This window comes from Montipora foliosa, chromosome 8 (genome assembly GCF_036669935.1).
Source record: "Montipora foliosa isolate CH-2021 chromosome 8, ASM3666993v2, whole genome shotgun sequence".
NCBI classification, from domain to species: domain Eukaryota; kingdom Metazoa; phylum Cnidaria; class Anthozoa; order Scleractinia; family Acroporidae; genus Montipora; species Montipora foliosa.
This window is the reverse complement of record NC_090876.1, coordinates 13,379,392-13,406,891: the sequence shown is the minus strand read 5'-3', so window position 1 is coordinate 13,406,891 and position 27,500 is coordinate 13,379,392. Positions and strand designations below refer to the sequence as shown.

The following is a 27,500-nucleotide window of genomic DNA, read 5'->3' as shown; positions in this document are numbered from 1 at the left end:
GTGGTCTTACGGCCTCACTGAGGGAGACCTCACCAAGAGGCTGCTTTCCGTCTGTGATTACGACCAAGAGCTTGTAAGCGTCTGGTCTACTCTTGGATAACACTCGCCCAGCAAAGAGTAAAGCTTTGTCCAAATGCTTTTGTCCTCCTGTGTAAGGAACATTGTCAACTCCTCTTACGAAAGAGTCGATGTCTGTGTAGTCTTCAAACCGAATGCTCGGCCGAGATGGAGTGTTACCGAATGACACAACACTTGCACGTGACCTTTCCGGAGAGATGTTGAGAGTACGAACTATCGCCTTCACGAAATCGAGTTCCCTTTGAAACTTTTCATTGCTAATAGTTTGAGACGAATCCACCATGAATAGAATGTCCGCTTTCAAGTCTCCGGACGTCATGACTATGTAAAAGAAATTAGACTAATATGAAAGAACTGAATAAAAATCATTGAAGACTCAAGTTCAGGTGAAATTATCAGTCAAATATGAAAAGAAAAGAAAGTAATTTACTGGGAAAGTGAATGGGAACAATATTTTTAAAAAGTATTTTGACCAGGGGAAAGAAGTCGATCACTAGTTTATGTCTGCCTCATCTTCAAATCGAGTCTAACTGCGAAGTTTTCATTCATATGTAAAGTATAACTAACTATCACATGAACTTGGCACTTAGACTCGCTTTGAAGAGGAGGCAGACATGAACTCGGCAATGACCTGATCTACATGTAATGTGAGATGATAAATGTGCTGAATGACCTTAAAACGCATTACTATAAGAAGGCTTTAATTTTCAGCTAGGGTTTGTTAAAAGAGACGAATAGTTCCTGCACGAAAAAACATGACATGTTCCAGACCATAAAAGGAGGAATGTTGAAAATCGCAAAGGATCGATTTGGTTGCAAAAAAGGGGATCCTGTGGAAGCCACGAGCCGTAAGGGGTTGCGTACGCAAAGATAACTTCAACTGAAAACAAAACCATCATGAAATCTAATTTTTAAAAAAACCAAGGCAAAGAGGCAACCGTCCTTTTCCTTGACAATTAAACAATAATAATAATAATTATTATTATTTTCCTCTCCAGCTAAACTGATTTAAAAAGCTAGTAATCTTCAACTGAGCATCAAGTCGCAACCCGCAACTTTAGACGTTCAGTGCGTATCTCAAAATCCTAGCCGTTCCCAGGAGGAAGGCCTTTATTATTATGGCAGTTTAAACCTCCTGAATGTCAGGTCCTAATCACAAATACTGGGCGTGTGAACGTAGCCAGTATTATCTAAAAATTTACGAATCTACATTTGATAGGAATAAAATTGCGTAAAATTAATAAAATAAATATCTATCCCAATAATATCTGCTAAGTGTTAATTGTGTATTGTCTCATTAGCGTTCCATAGGTGTCCAAACGGCTAGGACATCACTTTGAATGTTTTAGCGATTTGAAGGGTGTGGCTCAGGACGTCTTTCTGCATTGTTTTGAATTACCTCCGGGGTCCTATCTGAGCCCACTAATGCCTTGACTTCTTCCTTCAGACTTCTTGAGTAGCCACCAAGAGCGTCAATGACGATGTTTGTTATTATTATTATTATTATTATTATTATTATTTATTTTTAATATTATTATTATTATTATTATTGTTGTTGTTATTGTTATTATTATGTTCTATTGAATAACTTCTCAGTTTACATTTTGTTTTGAAACTTGCTGCGGACAGTGTCTAGGCAACAGTTCCTGGACTAAAAAAAAATTGTCTTTCATTGTCTTAAGGACGTTCGCGCCAAAATCTTCCTACGGTGAGATTTTCTTAATTTCTCGTCTAGAGTTAGGTCATAAAGTACTTACTCCAAAAATGAAAAAAAAATGGGGGTCACCGACTTTGTTTCGGAGAAAATGGCAGTGGAAAAATGCCTTAATTTCGAGAAATCGATCATAATAGCGAGATGTAGGCTCATCTGCTCATCCATCGAAAATCATAAAAATAAACTGTTGGAGTGAAAGTTTCCGTGCATAGGTTTTTAGGAGTGAGATTTTTAGATAATTGTATGCCGCTAGGGATGTGGTAAACAGTAGAGTTCATCCTCGACGAGCGTTTTCGTAAGCTCTATCCGTTGCAACCACTACCGGAATTCGATGGCACGAGGAAAGAAAATGTTAAAAAACAACATATTTTGTAGATAGTAAGTAAAGTAATTGATTCATGATTAAAAAAATAGGGGTCACCGATGATCTGAACGAGTAAAATCGATGTGATTTTGCAAAGCTCTTGGAAAAGTTCGTTTGTCACGCTTTTGCGTGACCTGTCGGGCAAGGACTGGAACCCAAGAGAGGATCGATCGTTGGAGAGATAAAAGGTTTTTACCAAAAAAAAAAAACCTTTCTCGAGCATAGCAACGAAGTTTTAAGCAGGGGTCATCTTCATTTGGTTGGTGTTTTGTATAATATCTCCCCATTGCGTCATGCTCATCCTCTGGAGTGTGTTTTTTTGTGAAATTCAATCGCTGATTGTTTCCACGCAGGTCCGCACATTCAAGCGGACGAGGACGAAAATACTGCTCAATTTTCACGAAAGTAAAGGAAAAGAACTTTAAAAACATGCATTCACTTTGAAATTAAGTTCGTTGGGTAATAAAAATATTAAAAAGAAACAGCCCCATTAAATTTACGCAACGGTTCGTCGTCGAGTTTTCCAAACTTTCAGCCACTAGTCTACTCGATCAGCTACCTTTTCCAGAGCTTTTCCATCCTCCCGCTCACTTCTCTTTAAAGTTTCATGATGATTCGGAAATAAATGTGCCATTCTTTTGCCGGCCTGGAATTTTTTCCGCGGCGTTTTTGTCGCCATGTTATTTTAACTTGAAAAATATGTATGTAGGTGCCAAGTAGGTGCACAACTGACAAGACCTCGCGGATATCAGTCGTGCAGAAGTCTACTTGACTTTCATAAATATTTCAAATTGATTTTGACTGATCACGATCTTCTCTGATCCAACGCTGTGCAAGACCTTATTGTCCACGGTTTTTGAAAAGGTTTTAAAACCTCAACTGCTCGAAGTAATGCGTGACATATTACAGTCGCGTTACCTGCGCAGTAACGTTGCGCACAAACAATTAGCGCGAACGTCCTTAAACTGTAGACTTTGTTGGTGATTTCACAGTTCTGTGATATAATCCACTTCGAACAGTTGGTTAGCACTTTAGTAACATCTTTCTTGTGGGCTAGATCAGAGAGTTCTTTCTTTAGGGCGGTGTTGAAATCTCCCAGGAAGTTAAACACTATATTGGTTTGCTTGATCTCGTAGTCGGGATAGAGTTTTCGGAGACCCATTCTTAAATCCCTGGTAAATCCAGATCCTTTCTCTTCTTATAATCATTCCTATCGTTGATCTATCCGATATTACATACAGTTCATTCCACTAGGATGATAACCTTGTTCTTCTTATCAAAGATCGTCATGCATGGTTTGTTTGCCCCATTCTCTGGCGCCTTATCTATGTATATAGGCGTGTCCCAGAGAATTTTAGCTTCGTCGTTTTCCGTGCCTGGTTTCGGGATCGCTTGTTTATACCACGCTTTGGAGTCGTTGTTTTCCATGTTATATACTGATTATAAGAGATGGTAAATCGGCCTTAACAATCTATCGTGTCTCGCCTTGTAGATTCTTTGGGCAATAGCAGAGCAACCGCATAATAGATGTGGGACGGTTTCTTCTGCACTGTGGCACAGTATGCACACTAAATCTAAGCCTTGTTCTTTTTGTTTCTTTACCCTGTAAACCTTTCTAGGGACGAGCTGTTGTAGAATGCTGGTGTGTACACTTAGTACGACGTCCGGTATGTTTTTCTACTTCATGATTGTGTTGAAGTTGTGTTTAGAGATGTCGTTATCTTTCCAGCGTTGAGTGACAAAGTTGCCCAGCCATAGTTGTTCGGAGACTTTTTGTTTGTACTTTGTGTCTGTTGCCTCTTTAAGGGTTTGTTGAATGTACTTTGGACTACTGATCTTGAACACAGTTTCCTTCTCACCCATTGTTACTGAGGTGGATTTGTGCTGTTCGTCGAATGTTACATCTACGTTTAATTGCTGGGCGTAAGTCTTGGCATCTTTTATCACTGATCTACTCTTTTGCTTCCTTGACGTCCTGAAAGGTTCTCCTACTTCTGTATGGGAATCTTTACTGGTCGTGGTAGTATGCGGTCTTTATCTTCGTAACTTTATAGGTCGGGTTCGACTCAGAGTTGTGCTTGCCTTTGTTCTGTGCTATTACTGCTCGGGTCTTTCTGTCTAGTTGCAGAACTGGGTAAGCAAACGTATTTGTGGCCTTTACTTTTCTTTGTATGTAGAGTGGGGAGGTCCATATAGCTGCTAGTCTTCTTAGGTACTCTTGACTAGCCTGCTCAAACACCTGTTTGTCTAATTGGTTGACATTTTGTATCCTACCGAGAAATTTGTAATGGTACTCTTCTCCATCTAAGGATGGCACAGTCGGTTAGTGCACGACCTTGGTGCACGAGGTCCTGAGTTCGATTCCCGGATCTCGCATCCTTGTTTCGACTTCTTTCCTTTCCGTGTAGCCAAGTGGCCTTAAATACCCATAAAACGGAGCACTGATGGAGAGTAAAATGAGCGCACCGTCGACCTCAGGTTTGTCAGTTGAATTACTGTTACGTGTTATCGACGTTAAATATGGTTATTTACTTTTTTCCCTAGTACTGGTATTTGGCTACCGCTTGTAAGGGGTAGGTTTTCGGTATTCTGGAGCTTTCCTCCCTTGATGTGGATTGCAACGCACTTTCGAATTCCCTAGTCTAGGCCTATATCACCAAACATGCCTTCAAGTCTATTTGTCAAAGTAGTTGCCTTGGCTGAACTTTTGTGATAAGTCTTCAGGTCGTCCACGAAAAGGCAATGCGTTATCATTGTTTCTTTGCATGTGAAAGGCTGAATCCTTCTGTTCCTCTGACGTACCAAGCGATTGGGTTGAGGTAGAGAGTAAAGAGCTTAACACAGTCACCTTAGAGTATACCTCGCTTTATTATAAGGGGACCAATTTCCTGGTTACCTGCACTTGTTCTTACATGTAGAGTGATCGTCCAACTCCTGATCACATTCTCTACAAAGGCTACTAGCTTTTCATTGATCTTGTGCATTTTCAGGACTTCGATAAGCCAAACATGCCAAACATGTGAGATAAGTCCTTGTTGTTCTTCGTAGCATCCTCCAATATTGCCTTGTCAATCAGCAGGTTATCAATGCACCCCATCGATCCAGGCATTCCTCCTCTTTTGTCCAGTTTCATATACTTGTGAACTGATTGATGGTGTTGTAACTCTGAGTTGACAATCGGCGTAATCAATTTGTACATTGTATTTAGGCATGTTATCGGTCGGTGGTTAGCTGCTCCAGGGTTTTCTGTCTTGGGTATTAAGATTGTTCTTTCCTCCACCAACCATCTTGGGGTATGTATTCCATCATTAAAAAATCTATTGATCGTTATGACCAACTTGTCATGGATCGAAGTGATCTTTTTTAGCCAAAAGTTGGTTATCTTGTCATTACCAGGGGCTACCCAGTTCCTTTTTGACTTTAAACATTGGTAGCGCACTTCAGCGCTAGCTTCTCTTCTTGCTTCAAACATTCGAGCACGCCCAAGAACTTGTATTGCTGACCTTCCTCCAGACTCGGTTTTTTGGCATTCCCATCAACTTTCACCCCTTCGTTGTTAGCGACAAGGACCCCTTTCCTTATGTGGGTGACATCACATTTCTTAGGGTTCCATTGCAACCCGACTTTCTCCATAGCAGCCTTCACCGTCTTCATCAGACAGGTGAGTTTCGATTCCGACGCCGCAAAGACCTTTAGGTCGTCTACATAGAGGAGATCCGTGACCTTTGTGTCGATAAGCTTAGAAAGTCAATACCCGTCTGACGGGTATAGACTTTCTGATTATAATAATAATAATAATAATAATAATAATAATAATAATAATAATAAAAATAATAATATATAATAATAATAATAATAATAATATTATTATTATTATCATAATTATTTTGATGCCATGTCATATCATATCACTTCTTCAAGAGGATCCACAGCTATGAGATTCTTTTGCATTGCTGGCAATATTCTTGCTCTATTTCAGGCTATGGCTGGATTACAGAAATGGGTTTATCAACTGGTTTGATATGGAAAATTGTCCACCGTAGAGAAATTTGAAAGCTGACGAAGGTCTAACGCTCGAAACGTGATCTTTCAAATTACTTTACGGTGGTCAATTTATCAAATCAACCCAGTTGATGAGAAACCCATTTTTGTGTTTCACTTCCCAACCGACGCAGTAACACAGTTCCTTTAGAAACTAACTCCTTTATCCGTTTTGCATGAATGGATTGGTTGCTGTTAAATTGCAGTCTTAGATTCCATTTTAAAAGTATAGTCGACCGTCATTAAGTAATTAAGGTAGAGGCAAATCTTTCTATTTACAAAGCGAAGTGCAGTTCAAATTCGGGACAACAGAAGACAAATTAAATTAGTGGCGGGTCGAAGCGGGCTCTCAACCCGGAACATCCCTATGCTACTGCAACTCTCGAAATACTGAGCCTAATGGCCTTCTTACCCCCGATTTAACAACGTCATCATGACTGTAATAAGGGAAAGTCAGCATTGCTCCAACAACAGCACCTGGTATGGATTAAAGGAAAACAGGACAACCAGGCAAATAGTTCGTTAGCGCTGGCAGATTTTCAAAATGTTTGAAGAGATAACCCACCAATCTAGGCTTTCATGCATGGTATTTCCGCTGTTATTCTTAAATTTTTAGTTCAGTAGAATGTTGATATTCCATTCCGTTTTATTCTATTATAGTTCATGTTTTTCTCACCTTCATGAGATGCCATATACAGAACAAAGAATGGAGCGCGAAGCTGCAACTCTGACGGAGGAATCCTAAACACTTCTTCATCTCGCCGTGCCATGGAACGCAATTCTCTTTCGTCGGGTTGAGAGCCTATTCCCACAACGATCAAACGCGCCTTTGAGTCTAGTAACGGCTTGGCAGCTGTGCCAAGTGGCGTAGACCCAGGCACCACCACTTGACGACCAGCTGTCAAAATAATTACATAAATCGGAACGTTGCTTCGCGCGGTCTTTCGAAGATTATCAGCCTCTTTAAGGGCGGCGTCAATGCGTCTTCCACCGGAGAGGTACTGAATATTCTCAATTCCGTCTAAAAGATCTGGTAGGTTGTCAAACGAGTTAAAGTTGATGACAGAGCTCGCTGATGAACTGTACCTTACAACTGCTGCGCGGGTTTTGTTTGGCCCAATGCTGAAGTGTCCAACGATGAACTTAATAAAGTTCTTTTGCTGCTTAAAAACGGTCGGCGTGACACCGGAAGACGAGTCCAAAAGGAAAATCAGTTCTGCTCTGGGAATATGAGTGGGTTGTATTCCTAAAAGTAAATTTTCACTGTCACACGCATATTTTTAACACTTGGATTGTACTTTACAAAACGATAGCTGGAATGCTATAACAGATTCAAGAAACTTTGAACTTCCACAGAAATGATGGGTTCTGATTCTATTGTCTTTTTCGAACGTGGATAGTCCCATTTATAAATGTGATCAGTATATAACAAAGAGTCTAATCAGAAAATAGATAAAAATAAGAAAAAGACGCTAGTAATCAAATGGTCCACAACCAAAACTGATTTTTCCCAACCGATTTGCCATTTTGTATTTTTAACACGGCAGTAAAGCATCTTACGAAAGATAATACGCCGATCAAATCGAAACTTCAAAACTCTTCCCCCCCCCCCGGGCAAACTTCGGGGAGGGGGGAATTTGACCTTTGCCTGCGTAGGGTGGGAAAATTGAACCGGAAGTGTCATGTTTCAAATGGACGAGATGGAAGAGTTTAAAGGAAGGAAGAGATGAAGCATTTGTGAGCGATTGGCTTACAAAAAAAGGTCTTCAAAAGGTCTTTATTAAAGACAGGAGGAGCCGACGACGATTGTTCTTTAGTGGGGTATGACGGACAAATCCAACGATAGGTAGGGCATTTGAACACCATTTTGGCCCGAGGGGACGGGAATTTGAACGAATTTGTTCAAATGCCCGGGCAGGGGGGGGGGGGGGGAAGGGGGGTGTTGAAGTTTCGAGTTGATCAGCGCATAACTCCTCTGGTTCAGATACCGAAGAAGCAAATCTCATCCAAGACCCCATGTATCGGGGTGGTGGGATTTAGTTTGAATGGTGCATTACAACAAGATTAACAAATTCTAGTCTCTCAATTAAACCGTGTTTGACTGGTTCTTTCACCGGCTTTCTTTCACTGTGTAATTAGGAAAGATGGCTTAAAAAAAATCACTTCTTACCTTTGTTTGCCCTAATCCTGAGTTGTCTCGAGAATAAATGCACGTTGGTAACGACCTCGCTTGGGGATGAAATTATTTGGACATCTTGCGGATTTTTTGTGATTTGGTATAACTCACGTACGTCTGGATTCTTTCCGATGCCGACAACAAGAATGTTAGCGTTAGCATCCCGTAGAGGTTGCGAGGCTCTGTCGAGTGGAGTTATATCTGATGCTTCACCTTGCGGTCCCGTTGTAATTAGGACGACAATCTTTGCTGCTGATGGCCTCGATTGTGACATTTGCTGCCCCGCTGCAGCTAATGCTCTATCAATACGTCTCGAACCTTAAAAAGGACAGGAAAAAAAACAATAAATAATGTTTTTTCTTTTGTGATCATGCAACAAAAGTAGCGCAAATGTTGTCAGTTTGCATGCAATGCAGATCCATCCGAGATAGATTTTTCTAACATGAACTCGATAGCATAGAAACGTTTATTGAGTTGTTCCACTTACATTCAACAACGAAAAACCCGGCATTTTGCCTTGATAATAGAGAGATTGTCTAGAAATCCCCCTAATTAGATGCACTCAGATCTGAATAAGCGTTACGAAGTGTCCCCCTTGCTCGTCTCCCCAACTTCAACATCGTTCGTGTCTCGGAATACAGACAATTAACGTGACAAAGTGTCCACCCAAATGTTGCTTCTCAAGTAAGGATAAACAGCAACAAATAACGCTACCCTTGTCCTTTATCTTATTGTTGGAAATAGGTATTGAAGCCATGTTTACTTTTTTTGCAATCCTCGTGCGCGCGCTGCATTGCGTTAGCAATAGCGCGCGCGAAAACTGTGTTCGGCCACCTTAATTGGATATCAAAATTGGGCGTGCATCTAATTAGGGTCAAACCTGGACACAACTGGCAATCGCAAGGCTAAAATTTGCGTTTTGCCTGGAATCAGGTAAAGAGCGACTTCTCAAAAGACAAGGCAAGAGAGAATATGAAAATTGTCAAGTGAGCTATCATTCACTAATAGGATCAATTCTGGACATATCTGCTGAATGGTAAACCCATTGAAGCCTCGAACAGTCTTAGATAATATTACAAAAACACTAGTGGAGCATAGCATTGCTGTCTATGCCTACCTTTGCGATACTTTGCTTTTTCGACTTCATTTTCAAATTTTCGGCGTGTAGTGTAAGACTTGAGGTCTGATATCAGGTATGCTGATGAACTGTACAATATTAAACTTGCTCGCACGTTATCAGGTGTGGTTGCCACGTTTTTCATTATGGACTTAATGAGGACCTTCTGACTTTGGAAGTACTCTGGGCTGCCAGCAGTGGAAGCGTCCATCAAAAACACAATGTCAACGTTCAGTATCATTCGACTTGTTATACCTGATACAAAAGGGTAAAATAAGTAATGTTCCCTCACATATTTGACGAGGTATGAGGCTTTCAGCCATAAAAATGAACTCTTGTCGAAAGTCGTGTAGACCTTTGCTAACACTTTTTGCGCTTTACAAGAACTACTTCAGTATTAACCAAGGGTGCGGGTTATTGATCGAGAAAACTCGGCCTCTTTTTCTTTTGACGTACAATCTTGGACAAAACTCGTTGGGAAAATAGGATACACCACTAAAATGGTCATTCCGTTATTTGTCTGTGTTGTAAAAGATTAACTTCTCCATACCTTCCCCCCTCCCCTTTGTCCAATGTCGGTTAAAAACCGGGCCAAAGGTATTTTTCACCACATTAGCAACATTTGTACGGGGGAGAGGGGTACGTGGGCTTTGTTTGTTAGGGCATGTTCAATGATGTTCACGTCCGATTTTTTCCCAACAGTTTTGTCCAAGATTGTAGCAATCGCTCTTTCTTTACGTTTATTTTATTACTTTATAGTTGATTCAAGCCGAAGGGATCGTTTACATTCGGTAATGCGAGCGTTTTATCAGTTCATTTATCGTTTGAACTACATGAACACGTGATCTAAACAAATTTTGGTAAGGTAAATCTCGTCGATAATCGCAAGAATCAACGACCAAACAAACGTCATGGATAGCAGAGAAGTGCCAATTTGACGTGTGAATTACATTAATTAACTTTTGCTTTTAACTTGCGTCATCGATCAATTGAAATGGACCTGTTGGCATTGTGTTAGAATAATGCCCTAGCTCTAAGCTTATAAGAGCGATCCTACGACTCAATCCAGGCTTACCAGAAAATATATCACAAAAATATAAAATATTACCTTGCTCTATTTCAAGGATCAGTTTTGACAAGGCGTTACTCAGGCCATCAAACGAGGGAACAATTGAAACAAGCCCACTGTCCTCAACCAAAACGTCAAAGTACTTTGGGTCGACGTCATTAGCGATAGAAACAACGAACACCATGGCACCGAGGGTGTGAAGCTTTCCTGCCGATACTGACAGAGTTGGTGCATCTAAGGGCTGTCGACCAGACGTTAACAATACAACAATCTTTGGGCGCGAAATACGCGAGTCATTTAAGACGTTAGCAGCGATTTCCAAAGCCTTGTCTATTCTACGAGGTCCACCTAAGGATGCCATGCTATCCATAATGCTGTTAAAGGTGGGGAGATCGTTGTTATCATCCAAACCTATTTCCAGCCGTGAATTTGAACCGTAAGCAACAACGGCAGCCCGAGATTTGTCTGGAGATATATTCAAGCGCTTCGCCATGATCTTGACAAATGCTTTTTCTTTATTGTAGCTGATGGGGTTGACGCCGTCAGATGAATCGACAAGGAACACAACATCGACAGGACTATCAGGTCGCAGCGTACCTGAAAGAGACAGAAAAAAAAAAAGCGTAAATGATCCTTTTAAACCGCGGACCGATTGTCTTAGTTGTTTGAGCATGCGACTACTGTGCGGGAGGACGTGGGATCAAAACTCTGGCGGGACCAACACTCGGGACTTTATCTAACTGAGGCGAAAGTGCTGCCTTTGCGATGACATCTGCAAATGCATGGTTAGACTTTCTAGTCTTCTCGGATAAGGACGATAAACCGTCAACCCCTTCTTACAACTCTTCGATGTTTATAATCCTGTGAGGTGTAAAAAAAACCAAACAAACTATTAGCGGATTGGATTCCCGGTGTTGTGGTTTGTTAGGGTTAGCTGAAATCCGAGAGAAAATAAAGATATGATGATGATGATGACAGAATACTCAACGACTCTAAGTAGCATACGAAACCCTCCAATGACACTGAATAAAAGTGATTTTAGTGAAGCATTTTCTTGGTGTCGTGAGTCGTGATAAGGCCATTTACCAATAACATTAAACGTTCTAGATCAGTTCATGTGGGGATAGATTGTTGGGTTAGGACAGAGAGAGAAGAGGTAAAATCGCGAGGAGCACCACAAGAAAAAAAAAAAAAAAAAAGCTCTTACCTGCTCTTTCACTGATATGGCCAGATACTTGTTTTGTTTGTGATTGTAAGTTCTCAAATGATTTCACAGATAAAACATCCTGAGGAACCACTACCAGAGGTCTCAGCTCTTTGGTGTCTGTCTTCTTCCCGACTGCCACAACAACAGTTTTTACTCCGGCCATACGCATCGGTTCCGTGATATCTAACAAGGATTCTCCAGTACTGGCTTGCCTTCCTCCAGTAAGGAATATAACGACCTTAGAGGATTCTTCCTTTGCCTCCTTTAATAATCGATTGCCCATTCTCAAGGCTCGGTCTATCCTTCTTTCGCCACCAACGTAAGATGCGTCATCAACCGCTTTATCGAAGTCCTCAAAGCTCTGTAAGTCAATAAATCTTGAAGCATAGGAAGCCTGGTCTCCGTAGGTGATAGCTGCTGCTCGGGAACCGTCCGGTGCTATGTCGAGGTTTCGAAGAATCGACTTGACGAAATCTTTCTGGATCTTGAAGTCATTCTGACTGACTTCATACGAAGAGTCAAGCACAAAGAGGACATCAGTGTCCAAAAGCGTTGCGTGGACAGGATCTATGAGGGACAAAAATAAATCAACAAAACGATAAATAAACAAAAGACATAATGAATATAGTTATATGAAAAGATCAGGTTGATATAAAAAAAAGAGGAAAATTAACAGTGATATCGCAGACAGTCGGTGTTTGAGAATCATAATGGCATGGATTAAAAAAAAAAAGGTCTGAAATACAAGACTGCAGCCTCCCACTTAGCTGACAAAAAACAAAGGAAATACCCAGAACAAGCTTATAGACGACTTTTACGCTAGAATTATAAGAAAGGATATCTTGTGTATTTTAGTTTAAAGACTTTATTCTGTCTTCTCCGTTTACCCTGGTGTTGAGAACAGATTGAAATATATGTTATTATGTCCACTCTGAAAACGTAATTGCGTTCGACGAAGGAGACCGAAGTTCATAATCCTGGGTGTCCTGCGGTTTAAGGGTGACTATTAAAATATTTTTCCGTCCACCGTCTGCATTTTCTGCGCCATTTTGAATGACGTCAAACTTCAGGTGCGCAGAGACTATCGCCCACCTCGTGGTTTTCTTAGTAATCTGAGCAAGTCTGAGCATCGTAAAGTGAACGTCTAAAGACTACCTCGTGGTTTTCACAATAGTTTAGTAAAGTTGAGGAAGGCTTGACACTAATTTAAAGTGATCTGTTAATCTATAAGTTGATAAGTAGATGAGTTATTCGCCTGATACGAATCGGAAGTTGCTTAACTAAGCATGCAAATATGATGTTTACGTGTTGCATACACAGCCGACCCATTACATCATGGGAACTTGTCGTTTTTTCTACTAGGATTTCATGCCGGATTCTAAACGCTTAGTAATTTACGTATGTATCCAATTGTAAGTAAGACATTATGCTCACGTTCAAATTAGAATGTTTACTACGATAGAAACATCATATACCTCCTCACATATTTCAGAACCCAAATTTCCTCCCCACGAATGCACTTCATAATCAATGATTACTCCTGGTACATATCCTTATATTAAAATGCTCAGTACTATGACCAAAAAATCAATTCTTCCTTTTTCTTGGATTTCAAAGCTATGTAAAGTAAACACTAAGTTACCCAAGTTTTAAGCCTTGATTTCCAAAAGAGACCTGTTTATTTTAACTGGAATTTTCCTATTTAATGGTCCGCTATTAGTAACTTTAAAATCTTGAGAGAGCTGTATCAAGGAGAAAATGACGTTAAAGACTCACTAGTTTAAGAATGTAAAGCGCGTGTGCGCGGCTCAAATTAATGTATAGCATGGGGGTTTTCGGGCTTTCAGGCTTGTAAACTCGTGTTTTGCATGTATAATAAGCTGCATTTACTCCCTGAAATTTTAGGCTAGCGAGTAAATAACATCATTTTTCCCTAGATTCAACCCTCTGAGGCTCAATCGGTCAGTTTTGAACGCGAGTAATCACAGACCGTGAAATCCAAAACTTACACTCAAAGTACACAGCCTTTGAATAAATTTGACAGTCAGGTGTTAAGCAAACACAATTTCAAAATATGGGAAAAAAAGGAAGTGGTCTTTTAAAATCATAGTAGGCACTTTAAGTAAACTGTATTCCACCATTTCGATATCGCAGCATTAAATAAGGAGCCTCAAAAACCAGTTTTCTTCACCTGGACGGCTCAAAGTTATGTAAGTCGCCACAGAGCTAACATATGCGAGAAGATCATTCGCTCCTGGCACTGGGTGAATGTCTTTGGATTGGCGAACAACTGGAAGAAGCTCTTGGACATTATATCGATTTCCAAATGCTACGAAAACAACACTTGCTCCCATCTCCTGCAGCTTTCGTACAGATGACTGAAGAGAGCTTGGTCCTGCGTCTTTGGAGTTGCGACCCCCAGTTATCAAAACTACTGCTTTCTGCGAGCGCTCTTCTAACGAAGACAAGATTGCGTGGGCGGTATCAAGGCCTTTGTCCATTCGTCTTGCTCCGCCTTGGTAAGTAGTCGAATCCACTGCGGTGTAGAAGTCTCGTAAAGAACTGTAACTGCCAAAGCTTATTGCAATTGAATTCCTGGAGGATGAGATCGGAAAAAAATAGCCTTGAATGAAGGATGAAAGAAGAAAACTAATAATAATAATAATAATAATAATTGAAATACCAGGATCTAGCAAGAGAATTGAATTGAAGAAGTTATGGAAAATGAAAACAATGGTAATTCCTATTGTAATCGGAACATTTGGAACAGTTCCAAAAGATCTAAAGAAGAGACTAGAGAATATTGGTATAGAGACCAAGATAGACGAGCTTCAGAAAAGTGTTATTCTGAACACGGCAAGGATTCTTAGGAAGGTCCTAGAAGTTTGAGGAGATTTGTTGTCACAAAGCTTCCTGGAGTTCGGAAGTTCCATTGGAAGTCCAATGTGCGAAAACAAGATAATAATAATAATAATAATAATAATAATAATAATAATAATAAAATAATAATAATAATAATAATAATAATAATAATAATAATGATGATGATGATGATGATGATGATGGTGGTGATGATAGCGGTGGTGGTGATGATGATGATGATGATGATGATGATGATGGTGATGATGATGATGATGATGATGATGATGGTGATGATGGCGGTGGTGGTGATGATGATGATAATAATAATACTGTAACAGGAGAGATTTAGAAAATAAATTGACTGGGAAGTTAAACGCTAAAAGATTTTCAAAACACATTTAAAAAGCGAACGACGTTTCGGCGCTACGTTACGCCATTATCAAGGTAAAAAGTGAAAAAGTATAAGGTGTAATAGGAATATATACAATGTGAAACAATACATAAAATATTTGCGGATACTATGGGTATAATTCCCAAGGTAAGGAACAAAGAAAGAAAAAAGAAAAAAGAAAAAGAAAAAAACGAGAAGGCTTGATGTCCTTTATATATAACATTTCGTAAAGACTAAGCAATCAAACTTGCTGTTACATTTCCTCAGAACTTTGAAAAGGCGGTGAGGCTTTGCTCTGTTGTTGTTGTCATGCTGTGTTTCAAGGTGTTTCCCGATGGCTGAATAACGGTGTTCACTTAAGTGTCGGGCAGTGGACCCGACATAATTTGCATTGCACAAATCACATTGGAATAAGTATACAACGCATTGAGTGTTGACGACCGGGGGCTTGATTTCCTTGACAATCAGAGTTTGTGACAATTTTCTGATTGTAAAGACGGATTTTACGTTAACATCCATTTTTGCTCCCCGAGAATAGATGTCTTTGCGAACGCCATCAGCTGATCGCTGATCTTTAAAAGACAATACTATGTAAACAGATGTGTCTGCTGAAGGCACGGTGTGTATTTCATTATCTGGTTCCTGGCTGAATCGACAAATGTTTTCGGATAGCGCAGATTTGAAAACATGGTGCGTAACTTGTTGCATTCTTTTGAAAAGCCCTCTTTTGTGGAAGATAGGCGGTACGCACGGTTAACCATTGACTAGGTCTTTCTTGTATCTGCTGTCAACGTGGCTTTGGAAATGGAGCTGCAGTCCTATGTCAGTTGTATCTCTGTAGACTTCCGTTGTTAGAGTGCCACCACATTTTGTCAAGACTGTACCGAGGAACGGAATAGAGCCCTCGTGTTCAAGTTCCATAGTGAAAGACAAGCTAGGGTGCACAGTGTTGAGTACTTGAAGGAAATCTGTCGCTGATTCTGTGTTGGGCATTGTGACTAAAGTGTCATCAACATATCTTCGATGAAACGATGGAATCATGTTTTTTTTGTTCTAGTTGGTTTTCTATATGGCACATGAAAACGTTGGCCAATAGTGGACCCAGCGGTGAGCCCATGGCTACACCGTGTGTTTGTTCATACAATTCGCCGTTGAATTGGAATAGCTGCTTCGTAATAACGACTTTTAATAGATCCGTCAGTTGATGCTTTTGGAGTTGTGTGTTATGCGTCTTATTAAACCAGTCACCCTCGAAAGCTTTGTCGACGGGAATGTCAATAGTTTCTTTTAAAGGAACATTGGTGAATAGTGCGGACACATCATAGGAGACAAGGATATGATTAGGCTCAACGGTAGTGTTTTTAATCTCATCAATAAAACCAAAAATATCGTTGAACAATGTTTGTTGGTTGATAACGACTTTAATTTTTCATCTAACCGTTTCGCAGCGCCGAAACGTCGTTCGCTTTTTTAAATATTTTAAAAATCTTTTAGCGTTTAACTTTCTAACCAATTAGTAATAATAATAATAATAATAATAATAATAATAATAGTAATAATAATAATAATAATAATAATAATAATAATAATAGTAATATCAACGACAGCTGTTACAACAATTACCATGGCAACAAAATGGAAACTGAAAGCTTAAAAAATTGAAAAATCTGAAACAAGACAAAACACAGAAGAAAAGAAACACCGTTGTGCATGGACACATGTGCGTGAACTGCATGTTAGCAACACTTTAGCACTGTAGTACATGGGTATCGCTTCTCGTCACCTGTTTCCGAATGAGATAACAGCAGCGTGGAATTTAGGAATGGATGAGTTAAGTTCTCTGGCTAAGGCTTTCACAAAAAGAATCTCCTGTGAAAATTCTTGGTTCGTCACATCTGATGATGAATCTATCAAAAACACAAAGTTGTAGACGGGAGCTGGCCTTGGATGATCTACGGAAAAATAATATAAAGTTGATTCAATAGATCACTATCTTTCCTTGTTGTTCAAATTGCCCATGTAGCTACTCTCTTAAACGACATTTATATACGAGAGAGAAGTATACTACAAGACCAACAAAACTAAAATAAAATGGTATTTCCCGGATGTTCTCTTTTCATTTGAAAGTCTGACTCAGTCTATGAAGCGAAAGAGAGGAGCTGTATGAATACTAACATAAGCGACTGCTGAGGCTGCATGGGGGTAGATAAAAGTGAGAAATTTAGGTGACCAGAAAAAAAAATAGGAGAGGAGGGGGAAAGGGAAAACAGCAAGATGAATGCATGAATAAAATTTTGTCTCGGTAAAAGGGAAAAGACTAAAGATACCTGTCCTTATGTATTTGACAACACGTGATACTTGGCTCTGCAGCATGTTAAAGAGGATCTGGAACAAGTCCTCTGGATTGGCCACCAAAGGACGTAGCTCTCGTGCACTTGGGTCGCTGCCGATGGCAATCACATAAGTGTGGGTACCCATGTCTAGCAGAGGCTGAATGCCCACGTCAAAAGGTGTGACATCTGATTCTTGAGCCTGACGTCCTGTGGTCAGCAGCACAAGAATCTTGGAAGAATAAGGATCAGTGCTGTTGAAAATGCTTGCTGCTTCATCAATTGCACGGTCGATTCGTCTTGTACCTAACCGAGATAATTCAATGACAGAAAATTACTAGAGTGACTTAATAGGGAGAAGGGAAAAATAAAATTTTAGTCAGAGCAGGAACAGCTCAATTAAGAGTTGAAATGCACGGTTTCAGCTATGCCTTGGGGAGTTTTCATGTTAACTTTAATTTGCTTGCTCTACTAAAGTTTGAAGAAATTATTTGTTTACTTTCATCAGCTCTACATGCTGTTACAATGTGGAAGGGAGGCAGTGGTTAGGACGCTTGCCTTGAGATCCGGAGTTCCCGGGTTCAAGACTCGTTCTGACCACTCCTTGAATATGTTCCGGGTAGTCGTCGGTTCAACTTGGTTTGCCTCCTGCCAGTTGGGATTCTTAACAGTTGTTATTGTTATGTTCTGTCGTTTCGTTGATTGTGTTTCATTGGCCCTCCCACCAATGTGGCCCGGGTTCGATTCCTAGACTAGGCGTCTTGTTGGTTATATTCTCTGCTCGAAAAACCAAGCTAGTACGATTTGATGTGAGTTGACGTGATTTGAGTTTTGTCCAGTTGACGCCTACATGAAGTTCATCATTATGTGCAGTGCAAGATTAAACCTAAAACTGTCCGAGAAGCTGCAAGAAATCATGTTTCGTCCTAGAAAATACGTGAAGATACAAAAAAATGAAACCTGGTGAGCCTTTCGCTCTTTCTGTCTTTTTACAATCCCAACAAAGTAATACCACGGAAAAAATAGACGAAAGAGAAATATGGGTCATGGTTTCCATTCCTTCCTTGGTGTAATAAGAGAGCAAAACTCGAAAGATTACAAACCCTCAGCGGGAGTTATCCTGTCCAGAGCGCTTTCGAATTCTGCCAGAGTCGAGTAATCGTAAAAACTAATGCTGCTGAAAGGAAAGCTTCCGTAGTTAACTACTGCTGCCCATGTTTTCTCTACGACTCCAACGTAGAGACTTTTTGCCAAGTCTTTGATAAAGTCCTTTTCTTTCTTGAAATGATCAGGTCTCACAGCGGATGAGGAATCCAAAAGGAACACAATGTATTCCGCAATTATCGGCGTTTCTGTTGGTAAGACATCGAAAACAAGGCAGTGACTTTCTTCAAAGTAAGAGCTAAGATAATCAGTCAAAAAGAAAGGGAGACATAAACTAAGAATAAAGCCAGGATCCGAGCCAGGATCCGAGCTAGGATCCGAGCTAGGATCCGAGCCAGAATTCGAGACCTAACCGAGACCTAACCTAACCTAACCTAACCGAGACCTTTAGAACCTAACCTAACCAAGACCTGCCCTAACCCTACCTAGACCTAACTAGACTAGAACCAACCTAAATAGACCTAACCTAACTGATTCGAGACCTAACCTAACCGAGAGATTCGAGAATAAATAGCGGAGAAAGCTCATCTTACGTCGAATCCTGGCTGGAATCCTGGCTCGGATCCTAGCTCAAATTCTAGCTCGAAGTTTAGGTATCCGGATCCTCAGAAAGGGATTGAGTAGAACAAATTATTTTTGGAAGAGATTTACTTTTTTATTAGTGACTCAGTGTTACTGGAAAAAAACCCCGATTGTTCCTTTGCAGGACCTTCCGATTGCTAGTTAGGATGCCGTACCACTGAGCCATAGCAGGAAATTGTCCCGCCATACTGCTGGGATGTGAATTGTCGAAATGAAGCATTTTCACCATAGTACTGAAAGAGAAATTTTCGAATAAATAATTGTCTTTATTTCGCTTAACGGGGATGATATATAACTCCACTTATTTTTTGTCCGAGTCAATGATTAGAGACATAGCACACAATAATGAGTTCACAGTTCTGTTCGCGCTTTTCAGTTAAACACAATGAAAATCTCATGATTTAAAAGTTTTCATGGCCTTGATTTACAGGATAGACCCATTCGGCTAACTCAAAGTCTTTCGGGTTAAGGTTCTTTGTGCTCTGCATTTGCATGATAATGTAGCATTCACATTTTAATGATATGGAAATACTTAAAACAAAACAATTAATTCCCAAAGGATTTGAATCGGGTACAATATTGAGTTTATTACCCATAACATGAGAAATTGTACAAATCTATACGCTTATTTTCATATGTGAAAAAAGCCTATACAGCCAATAAGAATGGCGTACAGCTCTTTCACTCGTGGAAGTACTGTATATAAACCAATCAATGATAGCGTAAAGGCCTTTCCAACCCAATCACTCGTGCATCTCGTGCAAATCGTACTTTGTTATTGAACTAAATTAAATTTGCATTTGGTTCTATTGTTAGTGAGTTTTTGTTTCTAATTGGAGTTCAGAAAACTATTTCAATGAAAATTCTCGTCTTATGTGTAATAAACAGTTTACGTCATAGAAAGTGCGGCGTACAGGGTTTTTATTCACGAGTAGCCGAATATGTCTATCAGTGCGTCGTATGAACAATCACATATCCACAACCAAATGTAATATTTTCACAGTTTACATTGGTCCAAATGTTGAAACATCGTCGAAAGTAAAGAAGGAGCACAGAAAAGAAGTACTTTGTATCTAATGTGGTTCAAAGTTTTTTAAACCAGTTGAATTTCAAGTTTTCTCTGTTTCAGATTATGATAATTAATATGAGTCAAAGACAAATCAAAATTGAACTGGTTTAAAAAATTATAAACCAAGAAAAAATTTAAAAGATGTCACACTTGGCCTTTTTTAAATACTTATTTACTTACTTATTCTCTTTACCATTTTGGTGAAATAAACGTTACCTACTTGTTCTGATAGCCATCTTTTTGGCTGCTGCCTGCAATTGAGGTAGAAGGTCATCAAAGGCCGGAATCTTAAAAAGATCTTGTGGGTACTCGACAGCTGTTGTTAACGATGAAAAATCATGGTCTTTGCCAACAGCAAAAATGAAAGGCAGGGCACCAGCTTCTAACAGCATTTTCTTGATTTCATCTAACGTTTGCTCGTCATCACTTGGGGTTTGTCTTCCAGCCGTAAACATTATAACCTAAAAACAGTAATAGCCACTTGCGACCTAAGTGTAACATTTTAACAATTTTTAAAACACTTACTATCGTTTTACCGACTACAATTTCCTGGTAATCGTTCACAGTTGACGCAGAGATGTAATTAACATCGTGCTCACGGCCAACGCGAGGCACAACACCGTATCACGTAACAACGTTATGGTACCATATGAAACACCGATCATTTCCAAACAGGATGTGGTCATTATTTTGACGTTATACGTTACCTTGGCAACGGGAAAGCCCAACAAAAACAAACTTTATTTTGGCTTTAGTTGCTTACAACACAAAAACGAACTCGTTGACTCCCATTTTTTTTATTGGTGGAAAGTGATCAAAAGGCCAAGCTGAAACTTTCTGCAAAGTTTAAAAAATTCTGTTCGACGGAATCAGAGCCACCTCAAAAAAATCGCAGAGTTAAGGTGGCTCTACATCCACTCCACAGAATTTTTTCAACCACGGCACGTCACAATTATTCAAGAGATTGCGACGCCCGGGAAATTTGAAAACCAAAATAAGCGTTTTTGAAATTCCTTTATTTGAGATATAAACGCTTCATTGAAAAAAAAAATCGAACAATTTTGATTGTTCAGTGGAGGTTCCCTTTAAGTAAATTTATCAATAACACCTGAATATATCGGTATATTTAAACTCCATGCTTCTTGCTGTCACTTGTATCGTCGCATTAATTTTTTGTGGTTTACTTTTTGGAGCTCGCGCATCTCATAATATTTATATGTGGTTCCTTACACCATAATTTAGCAGGTCTTGTCGTATCCGAAGCCGAGTAACGCTATAGTTTTCACACATTTTGAGTTATGTAAACTATGGTCATTTGTTTTTTTTTTTCGGAAGTCAAGATGAAACTGCTTGTTCATTTACTTCGTAGAAATTCTTAACATAATAATAATAATAATAATAATAATAATAATAATAATAATAACAATAATGATAGGTATAATAACAATAATGATAGGTTATCGTACTTTGTAACCTCATTACTTTTCTCCTCGTTTTGCCACTATTATCATAAAATGTAAAACGCGTTTTTTTTCTGAACTATGAATGTAAAATAGAGCTTGTTATTGTTGTTGTTGCAGTGTGCAAGGTTTGCAACACAGAGTGGGAGTTCTTTACCTTTCTTTGAACATCAGGTCTAGCTTCCTTGAACAGATCAACCGCTTCTTCTAGAGCACGATCCATTCTCCTTTGACCTCCATAGAAAGATATATCATCCAAGGTGCGCTCGAACTCCCGCAGTAAGGTGTAATTACCCAGCGGTATTACCGTGAACGGATATGTGCTGTATGTTACCAGAGCTGCTCTTGACTTCTCTGGGCCAACGTCAAACAATCTGGCTAATTGTTTGACAACTGCTTTTTGTTTTTCGAAGTTTTGACGGCCAACATTTGTGGAGGCGTCCAAAATAAAAACAACTTCTGTCATGACATCAAAGACAGGTGGCCCTAAATGAGAACAAAAATAAAACAGACCGAGGAATGATATCAGACTGGCAGGTAACCTCTCCGAAAAGGTCTGATAGAGGCTTAGGTCGCGTTTACATGAGAGGAGGAATGATTTTGGTCTCGGGATGAAATTCATTCTTGTTTACATGAGAACTTTCATCCCGGTCCTCAGCATGGGGATGAAATTTCAGTCCGGGGTGCAAAATCCATGTAAACAAGACACACTTTTTCATCCCTGGCCGCGACCACATTTTTCTGAGCCTCAGTACAATTGACCAGCGGCGATTGAATATTCTGCGCATATTCCAACGTCTCATTTTTTACCGACAGTTTTTATACCCCAATGAGTTCAGCACAAATGGATGCCATGTTTGTTTCTCCATGATAACTGGAGACCAAGAGCACGTGACTGTATAGCGGCCAATTTTGATTTTTGTTCCGCGACGAAACTGCTCACTGTTCATCCGGGATGAAATATTTTATTCAGTGAGCATGCAAACAGTTCCAGCCAAATGACCAGACACCGAGACAAAACTCGGCCCGTGATAAAACCCCTCATGTAAACAGCGCCTAAGGGCATGTATTGGGGTCTCCTTCAGAACTGCTAAAGTATTCCTATTCAGAGATCTTATTGCGGATTCAACTCAGTTCCAAACGCTTACGAAGGCATGATTAAAATGTTACACATGTCTAACTCATTTCCACCACTCTATCCATAAATGCTGGGACATTAAAACAAAGAGACCTGAACCAGTCAAGCTCGACTTGCCTTTGTTTTAACGTCCCAGTGGGGTAATAATAATGAGCTTGCCCTCCAGCATGGCGGATTTTGTACCATGCGATCGTTTGTTGCAAAAAGCCTATTGTCTTTCGAGTCCTAGATGGGAGTGCTACCAATGAGCAAGGGAACACTTGGTGACGCTTACAAAAATCTGCGTGCTTCTAATTGCGAGCATGTCTGGACAAAATCTAAACATTTCCAGGACCATCTCATGGCATCTGCAAGAGCAGAATGTTCATGAGATCGGAGTTTCCTGAAATTAGAATCAGGGACGAATTTGAGGCGTTTCCGTCTTGGTGTCACTTTACCAACGAAACTAAATACTTGGACACACAACACAGGTTTGGTTTTAGTTATTTCGTTCTCGACAATTATAAATTAAAACAGAAAAATAAATTCTCAAATAGCGTGAGATGGAGACGCAATTCACTTTGTACAGTTTTCTAATGATACTTTTCTACCTATACCACAGAGGAAGGACCACAACACTATGAACTCCATGCCTACACTTTGCGAATAGTATGTGGATTCTTTTACGTTGCAAAGGGACGTGATACGGGGCCTACGGTTTATCGTTCTTATCCGAGAAGACTAGCTATTCGCATACGTCATCACAAAGGCAGCACTTTCTTCTAAGTTAAGTTAAAGACCCTGAGTGTTGGGCCATCCGAGGTCTTTGATCCCGCCACATCCCGAACAGTAGTCCGATGCTCAACCAACTGAGCCAGCCGGTCAGCCGTTAATTTTTCTTTTAAGTGCTTCTGATTTCCAAAGTATTTTAAAAGCCAGAAAGTCGAATCCACATACCATCATTTGATCAGAAGCGTAATCGACTGCACTTGCCAAGAAACGATTAATCACATTTATAATTCCACTGAAGGCATAATTTGTCCAACTCACCAAAGTACTGGATAACATGTTTGATGATCGGCTGTACTTCAAAGCGAAGGTCGGAAAACAAAGGAACACCAAAAATATCACCAGCACTGTCAACAAGAGGAATGAAAGCTGTGTAATCTGCTTCCCTCCCCACAGTAACGATTAAGATTGTCGCGCCCATATCCTTCAGTCGTTGAGCATGACTTTCCAAGGGTGTGTCACCGAAACCAACACTTTGCTTTCCACTAGTTACTAACACCACAATTTTCTGAACATTGGAACGTGCTTGGGCCACTAAAGTGGAGGCAGCGTCGAGAGCGAGATCGATGCGTCGAGCGCCACCTCTCCAAGGCTCTCTGTCCATCTTTTGACTGAAGTCTGTTGCAGCTTGGAAATCGGTGAAATTCAAAATGGTGCGAGTACTGGAGTAATAAGAGACGACAGACGCTCTGGACTTTCCTGGAGAGACATTCATGTACTTAGCCATTGATTTTACGAAGCTTTTTTCTTTGTTAAATCCGTCTGTTCCAACGGCGTTGGATGAATCAACGAGGAAAACGATGTCGACGTTGAGGTTAGCTGGTTTCGGTTCTGGAAAAAATCACGTACAATGAAAGAAAAAAAGATTATTTGAGAAAATTAGTATCCCACCAAAAAGCAAGTTTTGTAGGGTCTCCATGATATCTGCTCGACGTTTATTATGAAGTGAGTTTATACAGAGAATTGAGAGATCAGAAATTGATATCGGTCTCTCTACGTCAAAAGCTTGGCAATAACATGATGATTAGCGATGTTTATCAATGTTCACCTTGAAAGTAGAGAAATAGAGTTTCAGGATATAATTAAGTCATAAAAATTTAAATCGCAATTCAGAAAATCTCTTAACCAAGCCATATTCAGTTGTAGATTAGGAAGTTTATGAGAACGGTAGAATCGAATTCTCTCCATACGTGAGCCTATGAAGAAATAATTGGTGGAATAAATTTTTTTGGAACGTATTCTTTTATTCGCCCTCACAGCTCGGAAAGTTTACTACAAGGGTACTACAACAAGTTGCAAAATTGTTGAGACACTTTCATTGAAAAAATACCTTTTCTAAGCAATACCCACCGTATCTAGAATTTAAACCTTTCCCACTTCCCGGGGTGCAGGGATGGCGCAGTGGTGAGAGCACTCGCCTCCCACCAATGTGGCCCGGGTTCGATTCCCAGACTCGGCGTCATATGTGGGTTGAGTTTGTTGGTTCTCTACTCTGCACCGAGAGGTTTTCTCAGGGTACTCCGGTTTCCCCTCTCCTCAAAAACCAATATTTGACTTGATTTACTTTCATGGTTCATTTCAGTTTACAGTGTCCCCAATTAGCGCTCTGGCGCTAGAACGACAAGACACTTAAATAAAGTTCCTTTCCTTTCTTTCCTTTCCTTCCCCTCTCCCCCTTTCAATGTTGACAGTTTAGGATTGCAACAATTTTTTTGTCTTGCTAGCAACACTGATAAGGGTGGGGAGGCTGCAGTGTGATAGATAATAGGTAAATTAATAACGCCCTAAGAAGGTTAAGTGTCTCCATTATTGTTGCAACTTGTTGTAGCATCACAGTTATCTCCGTACCGCTAGCTTTCTTGATATATCTTGCGATGTCATAGACACGGAGAGGAAGGTCATCAAACGAAGCCACAGGCAGGACATCTGCCGAAGTATTCTCCGGATCGTGGGCAATCGCCACGACAAAGTTATGAGCTCCCAGGTTTTCTAAAGACTCCATTGCAACTTCAACAGATACGTTATCAAGGCTGCTCGAATCTCTCCCTGAAGTGACTAGGATAACAATATAAGGCACGCCTCGGCGACCACCAGCCAGGATTTTCGACGTTTCTCCTAAGGCAAGATCAATTCTGCGCGAACCTAAGAAAAAAAGAGAAGAGATGAAGTAAGCCCTTTTAAACTTGTTGCCTCTTCTAGATAAAAATAGACCTTTCGTTAGAATTCCCTTTAATCAACAGGGGAAAGAATGGTTACATGTATGTAAATATAATTATAATAAAAACCCGAAATTCTTTGACAAGAAAGTGCTTGAGGAGGGGAACGTACTCATGGAAAAAGTTGCCTCACAAAAAGGTGCAAATTTCAAGAAATTCATGTGATTAAATTTTTGTGCTTATTGTTGAAATTTTCATAATTCAAATTTCTCGAGGCCGTACTGAAAATGATTAAATTAGATGACTCACAAAGAATTCTACAGAAACACGCCCTCTGTAACTTTAAACCTCTGACATGTCTGACATTACACGTCTAAAATGTGCAACAACAGCAAATAATCGATTTCACGAATTCAGTGACTGACCTCCAATGGCCCTCCCCTGGTCCAGACGAATATTGAAGCCATCCAGGGTTCGATAATCACCAAATCTAATTTCGGTATTTAGGCTGGAGCCAAAGAAAACCACCGCTGCTCTTGATGACTCAGAAGAAACATTCAAGAGCTTGGCCAAGGACTTGACAAACTGTTTTTCTTTAACAAGGTTGGTCTGTGTTACGAAGCTTGAAGAATCGACAAGGAACACTATGTCGGCGTCAACTTCAATCTGTTGTTGCTCTGCAGGACGAAACAGATAATAGTCTATGAATGATGGACTTTGACTGAAGACTTAGCTTAAGCACGAGAAAAACAAATAATTGAAAATTGAGTTCTGGTTTTAAGGAGTAGAGAAACGTTTTCCCATTACAATCCAATCCGGACGAAAAATAATTTATTTCCGTCTCATATTTTGCCACTCAACAATGCTTCAACATGTTTAATTAAAAATGTTCCCTTGTTTGTAGTCCGCGTTATTGATAAGGTGGACGAAACTGTAGCATTCTTAAGGTTTCTAAATCATTGATACAAAGACGTTTTTATTTTTGAGAGTTGACACAGCCCCTTTAGCGAACGCTTTTCTGGGAAGAGTAAAACACCAACAAAGTTAAGCCAGATAAAACGCAAATTACAGCAATGGAACCTGCTTCGCGTTGGTGGAACGTGTGATCAGCTTTACCCACTGCGCTTAATTTAATAAGCTGCTTACATTTAAAAAAAGGCCGAAAATGCCAGGTGAGGGAAGAAGGCGACTACGTCCAGGGAATGGGTTCGAACCTAAAGAGCTGAGGATGATAGTGGATGTTGTCACTCTAGAGCGTCGCACCGGTATCGCGAGGTCACGGGTTCAAACCCAGTTGAAAACCTGAATTTTTCAGGCTTCTCTACGCAGTTGCGGAAATTGCATTCATAACTGCGAACGTTCATAACTGCGTTCATGACTACAGCTTCACTTGATATTTGGAAGAATGGTTAGCATTGGTTTGATCCGTAGAATTATCTGGCAGGGAGTACATGCCTTAACTAAATGAATGGATACGCCAGACACCGCCTATGAATTACATTGTTACGACATGACGAATTTCAAGTGTTGGATTGAATGTAGCAGTTACCTATTTTACTCGCCTTCTACTTTTTAAGTCAAAGATGACTTAAAAGGCACAATATAGTCCCCACAAATCCTTTAATATATTAGCCCATTTCTTAAGGCAAAAAAAGTTAAAAAGGAACCTTACTTGATCTTTCCGCAATTGGCCTAGGTATCTCAATAGTCTTTGACGACAAATCTTCAAACGAAGATGCATAAAAAACGTTCCTTGGATCTTCTACGACAGTATCCAGTTCCCGCTTGTTAGGATCGCTGCCAATGGCAACCAC

General features: G+C 40.0%; 1 protein-coding gene across 1 annotated transcript in view; it reads right to left on the bottom strand.

The window, feature by feature from the left end:
- Positions 1-27,500, bottom strand: part of LOC138012722 (uncharacterized) — an 86,744-nt gene that overhangs the window by 15,190 nt on the left and 44,054 nt on the right. Inside the window, exons 23-38 of the mRNA XM_068859594.1 lie at positions 27,359-27,500; positions 26,112-26,363; positions 25,379-25,672; positions 23,792-24,361; positions 21,782-22,110; positions 20,385-20,625; positions 18,453-18,701; positions 17,347-17,655; positions 16,803-16,971; positions 13,958-14,361; positions 11,767-12,333; positions 10,599-11,156; positions 9,491-9,745; positions 8,368-8,691; positions 6,874-7,443; positions 1-399 (exon numbers count right to left, since the gene is read on the bottom strand). The exon at positions 1-399 is cut by the window's left edge and continues 162 nt beyond it; the exon at positions 27,359-27,500 is cut by the window's right edge and continues 425 nt beyond it. Coding sequence (XP_068715695.1) covers positions 1-399; positions 6,874-7,443; positions 8,368-8,691; positions 9,491-9,745; positions 10,599-11,156; positions 11,767-12,333; positions 13,958-14,361; positions 16,803-16,971; positions 17,347-17,655; positions 18,453-18,701; positions 20,385-20,625; positions 21,782-22,110; positions 23,792-24,361; positions 25,379-25,672; positions 26,112-26,363; positions 27,359-27,500 — 5,632 coding nt within the window. The remainder of the gene's footprint in view (positions 400-6,873; positions 7,444-8,367; positions 8,692-9,490; positions 9,746-10,598; positions 11,157-11,766; positions 12,334-13,957; positions 14,362-16,802; positions 16,972-17,346; positions 17,656-18,452; positions 18,702-20,384; positions 20,626-21,781; positions 22,111-23,791; positions 24,362-25,378; positions 25,673-26,111; positions 26,364-27,358) is intronic.